The sequence below is a fragment of the Anolis carolinensis genome, chromosome 4 (genome assembly GCF_035594765.1).
Source record: "Anolis carolinensis isolate JA03-04 chromosome 4, rAnoCar3.1.pri, whole genome shotgun sequence".
Taxonomy (NCBI): domain Eukaryota; kingdom Metazoa; phylum Chordata; class Lepidosauria; order Squamata; family Dactyloidae; genus Anolis; species Anolis carolinensis.
Genome location: NC_085844.1, coordinates 44,251,844 through 44,266,969, shown reverse-complemented (window position 1 = coordinate 44,266,969; position 15,126 = coordinate 44,251,844). Strand labels below are relative to the sequence as shown.

At 39.8% G+C, this 15,126-nt stretch overlaps 1 protein-coding gene across 8 annotated transcripts in view; it reads right to left on the bottom strand.

The window, feature by feature from the left end:
- asph (aspartate beta-hydroxylase) overlaps positions 1-15,126 on the bottom strand; it is a 141,400-nt gene that overhangs the window by 5,041 nt on the left and 121,233 nt on the right. For all 8 annotated transcript variants that reach the window (XM_062980330.1, XM_062980331.1, XM_062980333.1 and 5 more), the window contains 3 exons: positions 11,138-11,273; positions 8,132-8,223; positions 5,768-5,901 (listed from right to left, as the gene is read on the bottom strand). In XM_062980330.1, the coding sequence (XP_062836400.1) occupies positions 5,768-5,901; positions 8,132-8,223; positions 11,138-11,273 (362 nt within the window). The remainder of the gene's footprint in view (positions 1-5,767; positions 5,902-8,131; positions 8,224-11,137; positions 11,274-15,126) is intronic.

Sequence of the window (15,126 nt, the reverse complement as noted above, 5' to 3'; positions counted from 1 at the left end):
GACAGGATGAATTGGAACTGTCTTTGCCAAATTAGGACATACACTACATCAGTAGTAAGTGTTTACAAGGTAGTTTTATGTTGGGATTTGTCTTTAAAGCTTCTCACAGTTCTTCTTCACATATAGCAGGCACGGGCAAACGAAGGCCTGGGGCTGGATGCGGCCCCCTTGGTGCTTACCTCAGGCCCTCCTCATTTTCTCTGTCCTCTCAGCATAAGGACACAATGGCCTGCCAGATCCTTATGTAGAAAGGATGGGGGAGGAAGGCACGCAGCAACTGAGAGTCATCTAGAGCACTCTCGGCCATTATCTGTCTCACCCTCCTCCCGGCATAATGCTAAGAGGACAGTCCGAAGATCAGGGAGGATCGGGGCAGTCGCCACGTCTTGTTTTCCTCCTGGCATAAGGATGGAGCAAGCAGCCCATCCTTATGCCAGGAGGACAACCTGAGGATTACTCAGGCCCTTCCCCACCCTCTCCCAGCCCCACCCTCTCACAGGCCCTCTCCCTCCTGGACCAGTCCCACCCAGTGTGTGCCCAGCCACCCTCTCTCCCAGCCTGGCCCTCTTGGTCGGGCCCACAATGCAGCCCCAAGGCAAAAAAGCTTGCCCATGCCTGGAATATAGTTTCTATTCTAACTCTGCTACCACTGGGCTCACAAGAACCGACTGCTGTATCTCTCAAGAATGTCCAAGATTCAGCTTCTTTCTGGTACCACTGTCCTTGTTTGAAAAAAGTCTTTCTAAGCAGGTGCATATACTGACTGTAATGAATTCCAAGACACAATAATGCAAGGTTGCGGGTGCTTGAGCAAAGGCAATGGATCATAGGGAGGGAGAAGTAATTTTGCCATTCTCTGGACCTACACTGAGGCTTAGGTTGCAGATTTCCATAAATACTGGAAATCCAGGAAAGTATGCTCCTCCTGATGCTATTGGAGTGCACCTCCTATAATTGTTTACCATTGGCTTTGCTGGGGAAGGACGGAGGTGTTCTTCAACAAAATCTGGGCAGCCCTTCAAAAATTTGGCATTGTTAGCAGCTACTTTTAAAATTAGGTTGCAATTCTTCTATCTCTACTCTCAATTCCCAATTCAAGGATTAGTTCACTAAACCACCAATCAATTAGCAAGTGCAACAATTGCTCATCTTGTCTTAGTCTTTGTCCTAATTCTACAGCAATGGTTAGATGCAGAAACATAGTCTCTTTACAATTAATCTCTGATGAGAACAAAACTGAGCTTTAAATACTTCAGACAACCTTGGGTATCTCATTTGCATAAAGATTTAAACAACAGAAGGAAATTCAGGAGAGAACAATAAAACAAAAGAGACAATAGGAAAGACCCTGCACTCCATTTGAGATGCATTACCTTAGGGATAGGGAATCTTTGATCCTCCAAATGTTTCAGACTGGAATTTCCATAATTCCTGATCATGGGTTATGATTATTGAAGTTGCCCGGAAATGAAGCCTAAAACTTCTGAAAGGGCAAATATTCTGCTACCCTGCCTGAAAATGTGACTGCTTTCAAATAAATCTATGTATTGATTAATACTGTGACTAAAAGTGCATTTACATTGTCGAATTAATATGGTTTGACACCACTTTAAGTGCATGGCTAAATGCTATGGGCTCCTAGGAACTGCAGTTTAGTGAGTGGCATAGAAGGATACAGACCTTTTAAAAGTTTTAAAACTGCAGCTCCCAGGATTCAATAGCATTTAGCTATGAAAGTTAAAGTGATGTCAAACTGCATTGATTCTATGATGTAGACTCACCCAAATACAAAGAGTAAAATAATGTAAACTAGTATAGTGCTATAACCATCAAGGATAAATGACAGTTATTCAAAATAGTAAAATTGATTACCATATGGCGTGATATGGGTTTGTATTGTTGAGAAACACATTAGTAGCACAAACCAATATTTCAGTAAAATATCTCTCTAGATGCTGAAGTCCTTATTAAAAATGTGAGAGCACTAATATTTTCTAATTTTCAGTTTCCCAATTGCAGGCTCCAATGTGAATGATTATTATTTCAAACAACTCAGCTGACATTTTGTTTGATATTATGTATTTAAAATATGATTATAATTATTCAACCACTTCAAGTATCTAGTTTTGAATGTAAAGCCTTTTTAAAGGCAAAAGAAAAACCACTACATTCCACGCAGAAAAAATTCTCATCTGCCCAAATTTCTGAATAAACTGTAGTTTCCAGAGACATGCAAACAATCCACATTAGGCATGTGTTGTGCTCTTTCTCCCTCTCTCCCTCTCCCTCTCCCTCTCCCTCTCCCTCTCCCTCTCTGTGTATACACACACACACACACACACACACACACACACACACTATACACATATATTTTCAGGATGAGTATAAGATGGGATTCACAACACTAAGACTCCAGATTATTTCTGTTCACTCTCAGGCTCTTTCTACACTACCATATAAAATCCAGATTATCTGTTTTGCTAATCAAGTTGATCAATTGCAACAATCACACTTGCCTCAAACAAACAAGAGTTCTTTCACTCACCCTGGACCTTCCACAGATATATAAACCTCACTTGCCCAGTTTCCAACAGAGCTCACAACCTCTGAGGATGCCTGTCATAGATGTGGGCGAAACGTCAGGAGATAATGCTTCTGGAACATGTCCATACAGCCCGGAAAACTCACAGCAATCCAAATAGCAAATTCATAAACAGGAAAATGAGTATATCTTTAACAATGCATCATACTTAATTTAGGAATTTAGGAAAGGTCTTGTGTTGACCCTTCTATATTTTCTGTTTCCTAGCAGTAGCTCTTTGCATACACAGCTGTACTAAGTTACTAGAAGTAGAGAGATAATTGCTCATTCATTCTTGGGCCAGTGTAATACTGCCAATTATTAAAGCAATCAGGAGTAGCTGCGGGGCTTTTGTGCTCCCTCCTGTCATCCCTGCTCTTGTACAGTGACAATTGACCAGGCAGAGTTTTCAGCAACCATTGTAACAGCAGCTACTTTCAGTGTAATTAGAACTGCTTAGGTTCCTGCTTAACCTGGATTCTGCAGCTATAAGCTTGGTTAGCCTTAACTGCAAGTTCATGCCACTGTCTATTTGGGGTCGCCATGATTTGGTCTATCGGAAGAAATTTGTGTTCTAGAAAGTAGAAAATAGGCAGAGGATGAATGTGATGTGATCCAGATAAAAACCCCAGTGTTATTTAAATTCAGCAAACAAACCATCAGATTAAAGCTTGCTTCAGTGACACAGCAGTTTAGGCATCAAAAGCCTATTTCATGTGTTGTTTACAAAAGTGAAAATATTCTGCTTCAATTTGCATTTTTCTGCTCATAGTGATCATAGTGATAGGCCCAGGCTGTGGTGCAGGCTGGTGAGCAGCCAGCTGCAGCCAGCTGCAACAAATCACTCTGACCAAGAGGTCATGAGTTCGAGGCCAGCTCAAAGCCTGCATTTGTCTCTGTTCTATGTCAAGGCATTGAATGTTTGCCTTATATGTGTAATGTGATCTGCCCTGAGTCCCCTTCAGGGTGAGAAGGGCGGAATATAAATACTGCAAATAAATAAATAAATAAAATGTTAACACCACATGCCTCCTAATTCAACTGAAAGCAGCATCACCAGCCAAACGTTTCCTCTATGTGAGCTCATTCGGTGTTAATGGTCAATCCTAATAGGATCACATGCTTTGCATTATTTCTGGTCACATGACCATGACAGGTCTGCTCCCCCCACCCCAAATACATTTGAAAAATATATATGTTTATATTTTTAGAGCCTGATAGATGTAATTGCAGTTATCTGCAAAATTATGCAATTATCTTGCACAAATGAACCTTCAAAAATTAAGGCAATTTCATGTTGGCAAAACCAATCAGAGGACCTCCTATCTACATGTGCCACCTACCCACTCAAAAACCCCATTCCCCAGCTCAGCAATAAAATCACCTCGGACCACAAGGGCATGGGTAATAACCCAGGTATTCCAGAAAACTCTGGGGGAAAATGTCTATCTTTTGAACTTGGATTTATGCACTGAGTGGTGAAAAAGAACCAAATTAGATTTGAATCCTCAAAGTAGTTATGTGTGATGCCAGTACCAGATATGAGGTGAGTACGAGTTTTTTTACCCATGTAGACAGCCCCCTAGTGTTCTTGTCTGTCAGCATAAAGCTTATTTGTTCTCCATTCAAGAGAATGTTAGAGCATTTTAAATGACAATCAAGTGATCACCAGTACTGCACATACCACAAGGTTTCAACTCAGATTAAGCTCCATTCAAAATTGATGGAGAGTGGTAAACATCTGATTACTTTGAACTAATATGACATGACCACACAAGTGATCAAAACAGCTGTCTAAATGATACATTCATCATCAACTGTGAACAGATAGCAGTCATGGGGTAACTCTAGATCTCATTATTAGTTCTCTGAGCAACCCACTCCAACTAGGGATGTCAGTCCTTGTGAAGATGAATGCTTATGGCAGTTTTCTCCCTGCTAAAAGAGAAAACAAATATTCTATCCCTTCATTTAATGTTACAAGATGGTGTGGAGAAGCTATTTTGTGAAGAAAAATAGGTGGATTGTTTTTATACATACTTCAAATACCCCATAATCCTTTGGAACAGTCAAATGCTAGAAAGAAAATGGCACAGAATTCTCACTGGTCAATTATTCTTCCCGATGAGTTTCCCAAATGTTGAGAAATTGACTTACAATCTTGAAGTGAATAAGTTTGAAATATTTTGTCCATCCCTAGTTTCAATTCTTTTTGTTATGTTTCGAACAATGATTCATGTCAGTCATTAGAAATGGCTGCTAGGTTAATATAACTATATTTACTGGATGTATAAGTTGGCAGTAGCAACCATATGAAAAATTGATGAACAATTTCTGCCTTCAACTATAACACAATAAGCTATGCTCCCTTGGAACATTTTTTCTTGTCTGTTATGATGGTTGTCTTGACCCACAACTGTTGTGTTTCTACAACAGCAAGACTAGAACTCTAAAATAGACTCATCAGAACTTGCAGATTGGAAATAAGAATTGGAACTAGTTTTGACTTTTTTGATACACTTAAAACAGCTTTATGTTACAATCCAGTATTTGTCAAGACTGTAAACTTTATCAACAAGCCGGTATTTTATTCATCTGTTGTACCCAATAGTCAAATTTGAAAAGGTTGCCCAGTTTTCATCATTTTGAAACGGAACACACCGGTTTGCACTCCTGTACTTCCAGATACATTTTGTCCCATTTTGCTGCTTTACTGCACAGCAAAGAGGGGTCCTGCCATGCATCACCACATGACTCATGGCAAGCCCAGCCCATATTCAACCCAAAGTGGAGGGGAAGTGCTGAAAGGTGCTTTCTCCTCCACTATTGGGAGGAACATGTAATTTGGGTAGCTGGGAAGAACATGTAGTTTGGGTAGCGCTTTGCCACCCTTTCTGCCCTCTGATGGGGGGAGGAAAAGGGTGCCAAAGCACCCTCTTCTGTCTCCACCGTGTGATGAGGAGAGGGGGGAAGGCGTGTGGGGCACCACGAGCTGGCCACACACCTCCCTTTTGCTGGTGATTGCCAGCGCATCAGCCATGTGAAGAGATCCTAAAAGAATGACCTATTCCCATTCTACCAGGTAATATAATTGCTTTGGAGTTTGTGTTTTGGCTTCTATACCAGCTTTTAATATATTTGCTTCTCAGTTTTATACACTTTGAACACAGATACAAAAAAAGATACCTTGTTTCTTGTGCACAGCGGATCCTGCAGCCTACTTTGGGAATCACCAAACCTAAATGCATCCTCAGTCGACAGTTGGTAGGTCCTGTGTGTGGCCAGACATGTGTCCCAGGATGCATGACAGAATATTTGATCTGCAGAGGGAAGTACAGTCACTCTAGCCTTCAGAGAATAAAGGACCATGTTCAACTCAATCCAAAATGACAACCTAACATTACCATGTCGTCTCGCGTTAGAATTCCAGCTGTACTTTTCGATCCTTGTGCTCATTAACAGCCTTACTAATAAAAAGGCATTTGAACTCCTCCAGCCCTAATGAGACCAGAATGTCCAAACGGCATGCCTGAATGTTCTTTTTAAAAAATCAAAGTGACTGACATTTTTACTGTAAAATGAGAAATGAGTATTTTCCACCGTGAATGTATTCATCTGATACATTAATCATATATAGTGCAAAATGTAAGAGTAGAGGTAAGTCATAACAGGTCAGCTTAAATGACTCTCTCTTCCCTCTGTGGCCAGAAGTTTGGAAGATTTTGTTTAGTTGTAGTTTGTTGTCAGTTGGAGACATAAACAATGATCAACAAACAGTGGTTAGTTTCAAATAAGCTATGTAGTTTGTGAAGCTGAGCCATAGTTAACCTCAGTTCCAGGTCAAGACAATGGAACCAATTTTCCACTGCATTTAACAGTGGAAAGTGCTGGTTGTTATCCAGTTGTGTAGTTCAATAGTCAATAACAGTGGACTCTGAATTTGTATGATTATCATGTTATAGTCTTCCATGGCATCAAAAGCATACCAGATTTCCAGAGCAAGTTTCTAAGGTACATAGCGGGTGGGGGCTGCAGTAGCAAGGGAGATACAATAGGATTTAATGGAAGGAAGCCATTGGATCTTGGGCATAGTGAGCATGTGACTAAAATCTCTATTTAATTTTCTTTTGATATTTTAGCAGTTGGTAGTAAATTTCTATCCGTTTATAATGCTATATTTTTATGCCAAGATTTGGAATATATTTATGCACATTTGAACAGAATGTCACTGCCACCAACCTTTGCCTCTATGCTGGCACAAAAAAAATCCCAAACAGCATTTGAGTAGAAACATACTAAAGGTAAATAATAAATGATCAGCTTCCTTTGACAATGGAATAATCAGTGTTACTTTCTAAGAAATAAGACAATCCAAAGAGAAATTTGATTATTTTAGCTCAAGTTACCCTGCTCCAAATGAAACCAGTTTACTGGCAGTGTCTCTCTGCACCCAGGACATGTTGGTATAATCCTAATTGAAAATCCACCTCCCTTTAGCCATACTTTTAATTATTTAAAGGTTTTGCATGCCCTAGCAGTCTTTTTAATCCATTGTCCCTCTCCATAGAGGCAATTATTCATATTGCCTCATATATATATTTGAAAATTTAAGAACTTGATGGAAACATAGGTGCCCTGTAGCCAGAACAAAACATTCGGGGTGATGATGGGGTGTGTGTGGTATGTTTTTATTTATATTTTTAGCAAATCAAGAAAAGTAGATCCATAACACAAAATAATTTAAATTCTACTACTCATTCTATATTTTATATAGACTTAACTAACTCAAATTTCTATTTTAGCTAAAACGTTTAAAGTCTAAAAAAAACTGAAAATGACTGGCAAATTATATTCTGACCCAGTTTATAAACTCTCAGCAGAGAAAAAAAATGGAATTATATCAGATTTTTCTCTTCAACTATATCTGTTGAACTATTCACTTTTTATAAAATAATATCAATTATGACTCATTTTGACAACCCGTATAACAACCTTTATCATTTTTGGCATATTCCTCTTTCTATTCTATTTTATTTTATTTCCTTTCTCCCAGTGAGAGATCCAAGGCAACCTGTAACATAGATTAAAACATAACACAGATAAAATCGATGCTAACATTAGAAGACAAAAGAAAGAAAAACAGTTTAAAAAAAGTAAAACAGCATTGATTAAAAAAAAAACGTTAAAAGCACCGAAAACATATTGCATTAAAACCCCTCTGCAGCAAGCAGTTAGTGGCCAAAATCTGTCAAATATAAATATTCACATGCTGATGGAAGGACAAGAGTAGTCTATCCTAGCTTCTCATGGAGGGAATTCTGTTGGTTGAGGTCTTCTGCCTCCTCAAAATTCAGCTGTGATAATGGTGGGGCTGAAAGAAATCTCTCCCGGAAGATCTCAAAACCTGGAGAGGCTCATATGAGACAAATACTCTTTCAGATAGTCTGGATCCAAGCCACGGGTCATGATTATTGCAGTATTCCCATTTTACTGATTCAAATGTGAATCTTAAAAGATCATGCAAGAAAGACTGAGAATACCAGTTCATACCTGCCCTCTTCTGCATCCAATGGCCTCTGGAAATCGTTCTAATAAAGCGCAGGTTTTGGGAACGCTGTTACAAGCTTTTTCATTTTTTCTTCCTAGGGCAAAGGAGAGCATGGGGATAATAAACTAAAGTATCATGAGTTTGAATTCTACATACAAAATGTTTATCAGCCTCCAAATTTGCCAATCATTTAGCAGATTTGAAAATGCTGCCTCAGAAAGATTTATTGGAAGACAGTTGTTTAATGCATGAATGCAAAAAGCCACATAGAGATCCGCCTTTGGCACCTCAAACAATGGTCCAATAGTACAACGCTCGTCCCCTATCACAGTACCAAACTTTCTAAAGACAGAACATTTTCTCTTTTTCTTTCCTTCTGTGTTTAGAAGATTGCTGTAAAGGGGACTGCTTATTCTTGCCAGAGGTCTCTGTGATCTTGCAAAAAGCTTTACATTTTTGTTTTTGTTTTATAGTCTGTATTTCTCCTGGTACAAGCCAAAAAGAGTCTTACAACATAGATGCAAGGAGACTAAACCAAGAGCTGTCATGAGGGTATACAAATGGACTTGAATGTAAAATGTTAGCCAGATTAATCATGTACTTTACGAAATGGACAAAAATGTGTCTGGGTAAGAACTAACTCCTACAAATAAAGTAAGGGGTTATATGTTTACAAATAACAAATTATCTAACTTCAGTTCTCTCTGTTGTCCAATGAAAATCATTACAACCACTTCCTGCACATACCTTCCAATATTTTCACAGGTGAAAACTGGAACACCTATGGCCCAGCAACATCAGAATGTCTTCAAGTTTGCAAAATTTATTAATGGGAAAGGAGACAGCACCTAGGAGAGGCTACAGGAATTTGCTTTTGCCTTGGCCTATTGGGAATAGCAAGTTCCCAAGCTCTATTCTCTCTTCCCTATAGCTGAGTTAAATGAGTGCGAACTACATTTGCACTTCAAATTCAGTTTGCAGCAATTGAAATTAGCAGAGGATTAAAAGCAGTTGCGAGAGAAATTGGCATTTTAAAAAGCAAATTAAGAGAGTTGGATAACAGAGGATCCATTGGAAATATCACTATCTAATCGGGACTGATGGAGAGGATACTAGTTACTGTTTTAACTGGGAAACACCACTGATAGGTTATGTGATGCACTGTACCTCAACCAGACACTGGAGACTAATCTTCAGAGACTGCTACCACATTTGTGCCTGTTGGCTACAACAGTTTCTTTCCTGGAGATTGTAGACTTGCATCAGTCTAGGAATCACCACGTTTGGTAGAACTGGTGTATTGGGTTAGGACCAACCTGAGTTCAAGTATTCATTCAGCCCAGGGCCGGCCCTAGGTAATTTTCAAGTGTAAGCGAACAGAATTTTGCCCCCCCCCCCACCAATCACTGAAAGATAAAAGCATTGGATAAGCAAAAATGTTGGATAATAAGGAAGGATTAAGGAAAAGCCTATTAAACATCAAATTACATTATGATTTTACAAATTAAGCACCAAAACATCATGTTTTACAACAAATCAACAGAAAAAGCAGTTCAATACATGGTAATGTTATGTAGGAATTACTATAGTTGCGAATTTAGCACCAAACATTGAACTGGGATACAGGGCAATATGGACTCAGATAACCCAGTTCAAAGCAGATATTGTGGGTTATTCTGCTTTGATATTCTGGGTTATATGCAGAACCGGCCCGAGGTAATTCCAAGTAGTAGCTGAACCTACTACTCCCCCCCCCCATTTTGGCACCCATCCCCCCCACAAACCAGAGGCTGCGGCTGCAGCGCAGTGGCTGCGGTGGCGGCGGCGGTGCAGCAGTGGCTGTGGCAGCGGTGCAGCGGTGGCTGCCATTGCAACGGTGCACACTCTCATGCTGCCCGGAACACGGGCCCAGGAGAGTGTACGCCCTGCGTGCCGACGCAAGCTCTCCTGGGCCCGCGTTCCGGGTGACGTGAGAGCGTGCACATCACCTGGAAGGCTGGCCCAGGGGAGCGTGCATCGGCACACAGGGTGGGCGGGCGTACGCTGTCCTGGGCCCACCTTCCGGGTGACGTGCATGCTCTCATGTCACCTGGAACACGGGCCCAGGAGAGTGTACGCCTGCCCACACTGCGTGCCAACGCACGCTCCCCTGGGCCAGCCTTCCAGGTGACGTGCACATTCTCACGTCACCCGGAACGCAGGCACAGGAGAGCGTGCATCAGCACGCAGGGTGGGCGGGCGTATACTGTCCTGGGCCCGTCTTCTGGGTGACATGCACACTCTCACGTCACCCGGAAGGCAGGCCCAGGACAGCGTATACCTGCCCACCCTGCGTCCCGACACATGGGTCGCCTCGAGAGTGTCCCCTGTTGGTGTGCACCAGTGGCAGGCGCTGACTTCGCCTCACTGTTGGATTGCCTCTGGTTATATGATTGTGTGGAAGAGCTCTGAGGGTCCTTAGGAGTTCCATAGCTGAGGGGCAATCACTGAGAAGGCCCTGTCTCTTGTCCCTGCCAATCGCACCTGTAATGATGGCAGGGCCGAGAGCAGGGCCTCCCTGGAAGATCTTAATGTATCCCATTTTGGCCATGTTTAGGCCAAGCTACCATAGGCTTAAATGTAGAAAGATGGGGTATCATGGATTGAGCAAGGACCCTTTCACACTACAGAGTTATGGCACTGTGGTTTCACATTAACTGCATCCATGACAGTTAAAGTAGAATCATAGTAGTGTAATTAGATAGTGTGAAAGTGCTCTGATTTAAAAAACAAACGAACAGAATTGGATAGCTTCTGAATCTACCAAGCTTAATAGCCCACAAAGATCTTGGCCAAAGACCCCCCCCGAAATGTAGCTCTGGCCCTGGTTTTAAGTCAGCTTTCTGGATTTGGTGAATTATATCTTTGCTTCACAAAAAAAAGTTCATATGCATTAAAGTCACAATTGCTTCCTTTTGTTAAAAACCTCAGCATGCATACAAAATGACAAAGGGTCAGTGTTTTCATACCTTGCTGCCACAGAGTGAACTGGCTCCAGTCGCCTTTCTCCCTCAAGTTTTCATCTTCAGGCAGAAAGAGCCCCTTTCCTTTATCCATCACAGCAAGCCCTTCATCCCGAATCACTTTCCAGTTTCTTTCTAAGGACTGGCAAGGTCAAAATGTTACACAAACTATGCAGAGAGTGTTCTAGTTTTTGTCTTAAAAATTAATGCACCAATTGCAAAGCATTCATCATAAATAATTATGTTTTTTCTCTCTTATTCTCCACCTGATAAAGGATTTGCAAGTAAAAACAAAACAAAAACCCAACTACAACCATGAAATGCTGCAGTTTCTCAGTTTCACATACATTTGTATCATTAATAGTTCAATAATTCCATACCTTCTTCCAGAATGGCCTCCTCTTTAATTTGCTTTTGATTTGCCTAAGGGGTGTTCAGCAGATCATTTTATGTTATAAGCTAACAAGAGTATTGATCTTCACAGTTATAACATACAGGCATTTCAGGACCAAGGGAGTTACCAGAGCATTGAGAATACAAATTGAATTGAACTTAGAAAATACAAAACTGAAACACAGCACAAATATATACAGTATATGGCTTTGTAACAATGTGCAAAATCCCCAGAGCATTCCCTCCTCCTCGAAATGCAAGCATGTAAGATTAAATATCTCCCTTTTCAATATATATGCAAAATTCATATTCAAAAGTATCACAATCAATCAAATAAGAACTAGTAAAAACACAATAATACATGGGAAAGATCTGGGTTTTATTTTATTGAGGACTGTTGATTATAGATGCTATCAATCTAATCTGAATTTTATATTCATTGGTACATTCTAGGAAACTGATGCTGAGAAAATAATGAATATCCCAGTCCTGATGGGGAGCAGCTTTCAAATGACTTTGAAGAGCTTCAGTATTTTTTTTGAAGTTCTCTATATTTTAGAAATATCTAGAAATGACTGGTTTCAGCAATGCAGATTTTGTTATTATTGTAAATGGGGTGGAGAAGGATCAGCTACTGCTATTGCTATTCTCAAAACCCTTAAAACAATTTTATTTACAGCATTTATTTAGAGCATTTATATTCAGCCCTTCTCACCCTGATGGGGACTCAAGGCGAATTACAGAACATACATATATGGCAAACATTCAATGCCATTTATTCACTGACAAGACAGACAATTGTACATAGATAGTATATAGGCTTTTTCCATCTTCTGCATCTTGGAGGCTAATGCTCAGCTCTGGCTACAGAAGGGAGGGGGTGCTGTCGCTTAATTAATTGTTTAATTCTGGAATTAAGTTCATGTTACAATTCCAACTTCAGTTAGAAATAAATTTAATTAAGTTGTCCCTTTTTGTTAGAAATTGTCCAACCTGAGTGGTAACTTAATTGATTATAATTAGTTGGTTCCTATCACAGAATTCCAATGTAATTGAATTATTTTTCACAGCAGGTCAGGCTATTAATTTATCTCTAGGAGTATTCAAGGGCATTCAACCAAAATGCATTTGACCTTAGATGTAGTTCCAGGTACAAAATAATTCTATGGGAAAGGGGTTTACGTGCTACCTAAAGAAATCCATTCACGTACCACCTGAGTGCTCAAGGAAATTTTAAAGAAATACTTCAGTAAACAGAGGTTACAAAATATATGCAAGTTTTCAACCTTATGGATCTACTGAGATGACAGAAGTCCAAAATGGTATAATTTCAAATGTTATTAAGAAGAATAATCTTATTATGGATTAAAACAGAAGTAGAATTCTATTGGATTATACTGAAAGGAATATGAGGCTCTCACATCAGATCAGGACTGGAATCCTGTTGATGATCCTAGCCAATGTAAATATCCCATCTTAAGCAACACTGGTACAAAACTAAAGAGGACAACTGCTAGTGTAGTGCACCAATTTAGATTGTAAAGACTCCTACAGCTGATATTTCTTTTACCCATGTTGGTTTCCCAATTATTTGCCAAATTATCTGCACCAGCCAAAATATTCCAAATTACTTTTCAACCTGACATGATGTGGCTGAATTAGTCATTTCAGTTTTCTTTGTTACTATATTAGTTTGAACCTGCTGAGATCCTTCCTAAATGTCAAAACATTAGCCAAAAAAAAAAAAATACATTACCTGTTTAAGTTGTTGGTGTGATCTTAAGGAATGGTGTTAGTGTTGGGGAGGAAGATTGGAGACATTATTACTGATCTCTAAATAATATAGAGCAAAATAATATAAAATCATTTATTTGCTTCCATATGAGCCACCATGGTGCAGTGGTTTAAGAGCTGGTCCCAGGGAAAGTTCACTAAGCCACGGAAACCCACTGGGTAACTGGGCAAGTAACACTCTCAGCTTAAGAGCAAAGCAATAGCAAGCCTCCTTACTATACAGCTTGCCAAGGAAACTCTTTGATAGACTCACCATAAATCTTGAAGACACATAACAAGAACAAAAACATAGAAAAAGAAGGGAGAAAGTAAGAGAACATCAATCCACCCGAATAGAGAAAAGTTTTACTTAGTACTCCTTACAGCCCACAACTAGCTTTTCTTAAGAAAAGTGTTATACAGGATTGGGTTTCAGTCACTGGATGATTTGCAGCTGAAAGAGGAGGCAAAGAAGGTAGCAACATTTTCAAGAGGAAAACCATGTTTGTTTCAGCACAAGAATTAAAGAGCAGATGAGGAGGGGACAGGGGTATCCAGCAGCCCCTTTGAAAGTCATTGATATGTTTCAACATAAACTCCTGTGGATTCATCTTCCATTTGACAAGGTGGACTGGAGTCCATATATATATATATATGGACTCCAGTCCACCTTGTCAAATGGAAGATGAATCCACAGGAGTTTATGTTGAAACATATCAATGACTTTCAAATATATATATATATATATAAATATACCAGCCTCAAAGGGGCTGTCATCACTCTTCCTTCTTATTTCCCTAATGGACTTTCCCAAATACGGTCAGGCACACGTGAGAATTAAAACACAATTCTGATTATTTCAGTTTAACAGAGCTCCATAACAAAAAAACTGTCAAACTACGAATGATTTGTGTTTTGTTCTTTCGTTTTTCTACTAGAAAGGAGACACATTACCTGTCCAGACTAGTTTACCTCTGTCACCAAGAGGGCAGCACCAAATTGGATCAGGAACATACTGAAGCCAAAGAATAACTACCCTTTCCTACCACAGGACCATCCTGGAATGGGTCCCCTTTGCAGGCAGTGTAGAACTGAAATCAAGAATCTGAGAGCCAACTGCATACTCGCCACAAGATCTACTTTGACTCTAAGATCACAATTCCCAGTAGTAATATATATGTCCTCACTGCAAAAGACCACATGGATCCAGAATAGGTATCCACAGTCACTTACAGACACACCGCCAAGACCTTACCCTTGGAAGACAATTATACTTGGCCACAAGTGATAACCCATGACTATGAATATCCATGGCATTAAACTGAAGCAGAAATGGCATGTATTGTAATTCTAAACACAGGGCTATCTGATCCAACTGCAAAACCATTTAAACTCAGTGAAGAACAGGTTAATTCTTCAAAGTGCAATTCATACCTTTATTTACACATGACTATCTCCCTTCAACATGGCTTTCTTTTTTAGCACTACAGTCATCCACATTCACTGGGGATAGGGGGATAGGACCCCATGATAGTGTGTGTGGGGGGATTTTTTTGCTATTTTATTTTTATTCTTGTCTATTCATATTATATAACTCTCAATCAATATATATATTTTAAAATATTACCTAATTTTTTTGACCTGACAGAACAGTTCTCTAGGAATTTCTAGGTCCTCCAGCAATATCCTGTGGTAAATTTCTGCAGGAAGCCAACAACAGAATTGCGCTGGAGGATTTAGAGATTATTAGAGTGAAATTTTAATCAAACCATGGCTAATGAAAGTAAGAAATGCAGGTGGAGAGACAACTATAATGTTTAAACTGTCTT